The sequence below is a fragment of the Pempheris klunzingeri genome, chromosome 19 (genome assembly GCF_042242105.1).
Source record: "Pempheris klunzingeri isolate RE-2024b chromosome 19, fPemKlu1.hap1, whole genome shotgun sequence".
Taxonomy (NCBI): domain Eukaryota; kingdom Metazoa; phylum Chordata; class Actinopteri; order Acropomatiformes; family Pempheridae; genus Pempheris; species Pempheris klunzingeri.
Genome location: NC_092030.1, coordinates 2,811,895 through 2,819,421, shown reverse-complemented (window position 1 = coordinate 2,819,421; position 7,527 = coordinate 2,811,895). Strand labels below are relative to the sequence as shown.

General features: G+C 42.9%; 1 protein-coding gene across 1 annotated transcript in view; it reads right to left on the bottom strand.

Moving 5' to 3' along the window:
- Positions 1 to 2,388: 2,388 nt before the first annotated feature.
- Positions 2,389 to 7,527, bottom strand: part of LOC139218574 (poly [ADP-ribose] polymerase tankyrase-1-like) — a 76,562-nt gene continuing 71,423 nt past the window's right edge. Inside the window, exons 25-29 of the mRNA XM_070850199.1 lie at positions 6,767 to 6,841; positions 6,511 to 6,616; positions 4,193 to 4,379; positions 3,812 to 3,968; positions 2,389 to 3,596 (exon numbers count right to left, since the gene is read on the bottom strand). Of these exons, the coding sequence (XP_070706300.1) occupies positions 3,510 to 3,596; positions 3,812 to 3,968; positions 4,193 to 4,379; positions 6,511 to 6,616; positions 6,767 to 6,841 (612 nt within the window). The 3' untranslated portion in view covers positions 2,389 to 3,509. The remainder of the gene's footprint in view (positions 3,597 to 3,811; positions 3,969 to 4,192; positions 4,380 to 6,510; positions 6,617 to 6,766; positions 6,842 to 7,527) is intronic.

Below are 7,527 nucleotides of genomic sequence, written 5' to 3'. Positions count from 1 at the left end.
CACACACACACACACACACACACACACACACACACACACACACACACACACACACACCCCTCCAAACTATTTACAACTAGATGGCTGACTGGTCCTCGAGACAGATAAGCAGAGACAGACCAGCGGAAAAACACAATTCAGATTGTTATCACATAAAAAAGTCTTTGAAAAGTTTTTCAAAGGGAGAAAATAACAAGAAAAATAAACTCAACATCGTCCATAAAAGATCCATTAAAAGGCCCATCTGGAGTTAGTTTATTTACAGTCTCATTTAAAACAAAGCCCTCGGCTGCTCTGCTAATAAATCATACAGTGCTGCTGACCTTAATGAGGTCAACGCCATAGATTGTGTGTGTGTGTGCAGAGAGAGGTGACAGCCATGCTGCAGCGACAAAACAAACAACAAAAAAACTAGAGGACATTTAATTCTGGCAGGTCTCCAAAAAAAAAAAGACTTTACATCAGTTTTAATTTGTCATCCACCTGTTCAGTCCAATCAGGGCTTTCTAAATTGAGACAGACGTTAAATAACTGACTTTGATAGACACTGTGTGTAAGAGAGTCTCCCAGGCTGTTCATCACTTCAGTCACGTCTTAAAAACAAAAACACACATGGGGCCGTTCACTGCTAACTGTGTCCCACTGCTGCAACACTTCGATTTTCCCTTTCAATGTTTTTTTTTTTTTTTTTTTGCCGTCACAGCTGAGTTTCAAGCTTATTAGTTTTCCTCAGTTGTCGTTTTCGTTACATTTCTCAGTCTAAATTAATTAGATTTTCATTTTCCCTGCAGTGAATCACTTTATAATTTCCTGCTGATGTGAAAACTTCACGGCTTGGAAATAGTCAGACAGAAAAGGTTTAGTTTAATAGTCTCATGGGCGCATATTTCCAGCTGGCAGTTAACTTTCTCTGAAAACAGGTGAAGTTTTTGGACTTGGTTCATAATTAACAAAGATTTCGTGTTTCTTCGCACTCAAACCAACGTCATCTTCTCTTTGAAAGTGCAGATTAGCTGAAATCTGAGTTTTACAGGTAGACACATTAATAATGGAGCAAATTAAAGGAATCAAATATCAGAGCAGCTTTGTCTGAGTTCTTGGGGCCCGGCCCCGTCATCATCAGTCTATATGCCCACCGGCTGTCTCTCCCTTGCTGCAGCTTTCATAATGAGATTTCTAGGGATTTCAAGGCAAAATTAATTCTCTAAAACTTTTAAGGCCATTTACTCTTTCCATTCCTCACAGTTTCAAGTAATTTCAAAGACCTTCAGCACTGCTTGACCTGACATGATCAACATGAAACAAACTGATGGTGTGTGTGTGTGTGTGTGTGTGTGTGTGTGTGGTCCTGTATGGTGTACAGCATCTTTAATTAAAAATAATTATAAATAAACTATCAACAGAAAAACTTGGTCAGTATAGTTTAAAAAACAGTTTGAGCTCACAGAACTTAGTGTGAGGAGTTTGCTAATGTTGCCGTTAGTGTGTCACCGTAAATGGTTAATACAGACTTGTGACAGCTCATCTTTATATACAACATATCCGTTATCATCTTCGTCATCCTCACCCTGAGTCAGCTTGCAGAGTTCTGGCTGTCTAAATATCTTTTTGAAGCCTGTGACCAGCCCGCTGAATGGCTCTCTAAGATACAGTGACTAGGCTCACTTTTCACATTTACTTCAAAAGTTTGAGGAGTGTAAACGCAGGAGTGTAACCTCCAAAATGATGGAAACATGACATAAAGAAACATGTGAAGAAGAAAACAAAAATGGAATATGCTTCAGAAAAAACACAAATAAATAGTACTGTGCAGAAACGGATCCCGACAGAAAAACCTTCCTGATGGACAGTACATCTGTACAATTCCTCTGTTGCACCACCAGGGGGCATCAACAGTTAAAGGTAGAGAGAACGGGGGCAAGAAGGCAGCAGGTTCATGTAAACACTGGGAAAATGAGGGTCCCTCTGAGGCATTAAAACACAAAAGAAGAACATGTGGGTGTACATGAGTGACACACGAGTGGAGCAGCACAGAGATGTGGATGTTAAGATCAGAATTCCTCACTTAGATCAGGTCTTAGCAGAGAAAACCTCAGCCATGACTCTACACAACCTTCAATTTAAGGCACACAGTCCTTAAATAACTTGTTGTGATGGTAACAGTCACACTCACACCAACGATGGTGATGTAACTAATCCTTAAGAATAGCAGAAAGCAAATGCAGCGTCCAGGAAAGTTTGACTTAATGTTTGTCTTTCATCGCTGTCTTTATTTTGGCATAGAAGCTCACGTACTGGCCGGGTCGGTAAACACAGAGCTTTGTGTGCACTTTAATGATATAACCCGATAAGATGTCTCAGTATTGACTGTGTTTGTATACGTGTCAGTCTGCTCTCTCCTGGTCCTTTAGTGACGACGACTTGAAAGTGAGCTGTTTAAATCTGCTGGGCCGGCAGCAGCAGCCATCGTGTTTGAGTGTTGAAGCCAATGATCATAAAATTTAGTTCCTATGTGACTGAGTTATACAGTCAGTTTTTAGCTGTACTTTAGCACATCTTGTTGGCAAATCTAAATACAAATGTTTTCATGAAAAGGTGTGTTTACTGTGTAGGTTTGGGGTTCTGCTGGCAGCAGCTGGCCTCTCACCTGAACTGGCTCGATGGTCCCGGTGTGAACTGGAATGGAAAGTCTGCAGCCGCCACTGGTGACAGCAGTGGTTTGTGGTCTCCTGTTTGTTTTCTGCTTATTGCCTTCTGAGAATTTGTCCTCTGTAATCTGTTTTACTTCCCCCTTCTTCTCACACTTGTTTCATAATTTTGTCTTTGTTTACAGCGGAAAAGATGTGAGAGAACGCAGAGTGCTGTGTCTTGTTTACACGAGCCTCATCGGTGAAAGTGTGACAAGCACTAACATAAAATGCACTGGATCGCTGCTCTCGCAGCACGACAATCGCTGTTTCTGGAAGTGGCCTCAGGGTGTTGTTTTGTTGCTGCGGATGATGCACAGAGCCGAAAGAGGACGTGATATCAAAGCAACACTTTAAAAACTGCGGGCAGTGTACATGAGCAATGCAAAGGTGCAGAATCGGGGATGTTTGTTTTGCCTCGGACTGTGTCCTGCTCTAATTGCTTTCGTAATTGCTTTTAGGACCAAGCCAGAGGCTTGCAAATGTAAAGAATAGCTCACAGGTACTGTTCCTGAATTGATCAGACCATTTGGATTTTCTCCAGTGAAATTAGAGCCAAATGATTCAAGAATGTGATCTGATTTTTGCTGTCTGCAGCTTTGCACTGAGCATGTATCACACCCTGAAACTCAAAGACAGCCTCCTCATCCTCCTCTTCTTCTTCTTCTTCTTCTTCTGTTCAGACACATTCACGTTTTGTTCCCGAGGGTCCGCTGCCTTCACCTCACCCAGCTCAAGTTCAGCTCTGGAGACTTAAGTTTTGAGTTCAGCTCTAGTCCTCTCAGAGTGGCTTTAGTCCTCTGATCCCGCTGTGATCGTGTTTTAGGACTTCTGCTCCGAGGTGGCAGCGGGCGTGGCCAGACTCTCCGGCTTTACAATCTGGTAGGTGATCAAGTATTCTGGGTAAGCCTGTGGACGAAGAGCACACTGAAGTTAAAGTGCTGATTACATATACTGTATAGAATTAATTAATCGTTTAAGTATTTTTGGATTTGCTGCCTTTCTCTGATTTATATCCTCGTAAATGGATTTAGAAGGACATAAAATGGATTTTAGTGTGTTTGGGTCATAAAAATGTGTGTGTGTGTGTGTGTGTGTGTGTGTGTGTGTGTGTGTGTCCTGACCTGCTCCCCTCTGTAGATGACGTACTCTGCATACGCCAGTCCGTTGACACTGGGTCGACCTATAACCGAGTGGTGTCCAGGGGGGGCATGGGCCATTTTCATCGCACTGAACTGAAGGAAAGACTTTCCCAGCGTCACTCTGCAGAAAAGCATCTGCCTGAAAGGCAAACACACACAGAACGACGCTGTTAACGGTAAGGTCACACACGAACAGCCACGCATGGTGTAATGAATACTTTTCATAATCACACTACATAATAATAGAACAGCATTTCTTCCCTTGTGCACAGGAAGAAGTGAGTTATGTGAAGACACAGGAACAGAGCAACATGCCACCGTGGCAAAGAAAAGCATGTTATATAAACTAACGTGACGTCTCACCGGTGGCACACGTAGCAGGAGCGGTCTTTGTGGGTGGGACATCCTGTGCCGCCACCAATCCCATACACGTACTGGTTGCTTTTGGACGAGTTCTCAGCAAAATAGATCCCGGCACCAAACATGCCGCCGATGTAGGCGTGTCGCTCGTCAAAGCCCTTATGGATGATGGCATTGATGAAGGGAGAACCTGGCAGGAGAAAGTTTAAAACGTGAGAAAGCACACATTCACACTGAGCCCATCTGGAGGCAAAGATATGTGGTAGATTCTGCCTGAAGAACATCACACTGGGGACAGGAACGCTTCCTATAGGACGTGTCTCCTTTGTGGGAACCTTCCAGCACATCTTCGTTTGTTTTAGCTTCAAAACATTTAGTATTATCTCCCTGTCTGGAGCCTCCAGACGAGGCCCATAAAGCAAGTAGCTACCAATAAAGACTGAAAGAGAAAAATGAGTGTGTCTGTCAGAAAGCCCTCTTTGATGAGGAACTGAAGCCGTTCTCTCTTTTCTCTTTGCTCCTTTCAAAGCCACCAGACTCCATTGACACAAACAGTCATTTCACCTCGCAGAACGCAGTAGTTACTGGTCTAAGGCGCCTCGATCAACAAACTAACTGATGAAGGCAGTGGTAGACGAGCAACTCCTGACTTCTGCGAGGTGAAATCACTGTTTTTGTCAAGGGAATCTGGCGTCTTTGAAACAAACAGAGACAAAGAGACAGGCTTCAGTTTCCCATCTGAAATGGCTGTCTGACGGCAATGTTAAGCAGAGAAAATATTCTAAATATAGAATACAGCTAGCGGGTTTTTGGTTTTTTCCCCATTTCTTTAGTTGGCTGAAAGACATATCCTGTTTGCTGCCCCATCCACAGCTGCACATCGCTAAGCGTCTATGCCTGGACTCCAGCCTGCTCCTTGGAAAAATTGGAAGCGTGCCGACCGTACTGTAAGTAAAACACTAACTATGGATATGTACCTCATACAACCACACTTCAAGTAATCCGAACTAACCCTTTAATTCTACATTCACTATCCAGATCCCCTTTTAAACGGCTGCGAGTAAACAAGGCACAAAAAGTATAAAGGATGCAGACATGGTAGAGAGATCCAGACGCTGTTTGATTAAGCGTTACCCTGGGAAATCCATGATCCAAGAGACTTTGAACATAGTATGACAGTTTCAGGCATCACAGAGGCCAAGCGACATCCTGGGATTTTTTACTCTACAGCGTTTAAAGAAAACAACGTGGCTGCAGAGCCGAGAGCTGTGTCCTGTCGGAGCCTCGTGGCCGACAGGCATGGAAGATAATGAGAGTCATTAAAGCTTGTGTACAGACTACAAGAATGAAAACAGTGTTACAAGGCACAGCTCATCTCAGGGCCCCACGAACGGTTGAATTTGATGCAGGAAACCAAACTGCGTTTCACCTCTGACAACAAAGTGGACGTGATTGAAGCTAAAGCTGAGCCGTGATCCAAACTCAAAGTAGAAAACTGGCGTTAGTTATGACATGTTCCAGTTAGACTTTTAACATTAACATCTTCATTTGGGGGAAAAAACACGGGTGTAAAACAAAAAGTCATAAATGACTGTAAAAACAAGCCAAACTTTCCTTACAACTGTCATGTGAATGTATTTGCGCGTCCTTAAGGTTGTATTTTCCCACAACATTTCCTTCAAACACCAGGAACCTTAATGTAACTACTCCTGGATCTGTTTTAGAAACCTAAATCATTGACAGAAACCTTGAATCATTGATTGAATGTGCACAAGCCCCATTACCAGTCCCACAGTTCCCCTGAATGGACCCAGAAACGACATTAAATAACCGTTTGCATATTCATCCACCGCTCATCAGACCCCAGTGTGAAGAAAGAGTGCGATTTAGCTGATTGTGTCAAGGTTCTCCAGCAGCAGCCGAACAGCTGTCATAATTTATGTGGACCGCACTACTAATTCATCACATGTACCTGTGAATTATAGTTACGGCAATCTCTCCCTGTCATCGCTGTTAAGCTTCAGGAGGGTTGTGATTAATTTATAGCGCTCATATTGAAACAGACTTAACAAAGTGCTTCATAATTCAGGATCAAATGAAAAGATCATTAACAGGGAAAGTATAGCTGTAAGTAATGTCATGACTAAGACTTGTTGAAATCAAGGAGGTTTTAGCTGCAGTGGATGTCAATCTGTTGAAGAATATGAAAAGTAAACCTCATTTTTTCAGAAAGACAGATGAAAGAGAGGTTGTTCCAGAAGAAGCAGGACATGACTTCATGCAAAATTCAAGTGTTCAAACTGTTGAAATTGATAATTAACCGTGGAAGAGCATTCGCTCGTTGTGGTGGTTGTGATTCTCGTCTGCAATTTCCTTTTGTCTGTGAGCATATCTCTCCCGTAGCTTCTTATTCACCACCTTCTGAATCTGCAGGCAGGAGGAAAGGACGAACAGAGGGAGGGATGACGAGTGAAACGGAGAGGAAAGGATCTGTCACTTGAACTCTTTGTAAGTAAATTGAAAATGTGTGATCATAGAGAGAGAACTGGTGTGTGTGTGTGTGTGTTGAATACACACTTTAATGATGTTGTAGCGGCTGAAGACTCCACCTGCGTTGCCTCCATCGCGGTGCTCTCTGATGGTGCTCTGTAGCTGCACCAGGGAATAAACAGAAGAAAATTAAAATTACACACACACGCATGCAAAGCTTTTGACGGTTAAAATTGGAACTGTGTGGGATAAAACACGGTGCTGAAATGCAGCTTCCTTATATCATGAATAACATACGGTGTGATTCATACAGGTCTCTGGACGGCATTAGGAAACCTGGGGATGAGTCATTTTTTGTCTTGGCGGCTCAGGAAGATTAAAAATTAAAAATAAATGCACAAGTGATGTCCAGAGAGCAGCTCATGTTACAGTAACATGCACACGTCAGTAACAGCTGAAACACATTAGGGACACCTTGTTAAAACTGACGCAGTCTTGCAAGAAATCCTTTCTCATGATGGTTATAGTGTCCAGGTTAGTTAGAACCTCTTTTAGAGAGGCGTTCTGGTCATTTTTCCTTCCCTGACTGATCATTCGAACCTTCACGAAGGCAGGATTAACTGTAGGACCGCTGTATTAAACCACATCAGTTTAAGTTAGGTGTAGCTAATAATCTGGCAACTGAGTGGAGACTACAGAGCCATATAGTCAGCGAAGAGGTAGAGCAGCAACTCAGTCAATCTGGGTAGAGGCCTAAACAAATGCCTGTGCGAAATTCAGATCAATGCAGCATAAAGAGAAGAGAAAAGTGGTGCAGCTGGATTCACAGAGCGATGGAGTCATTTGTG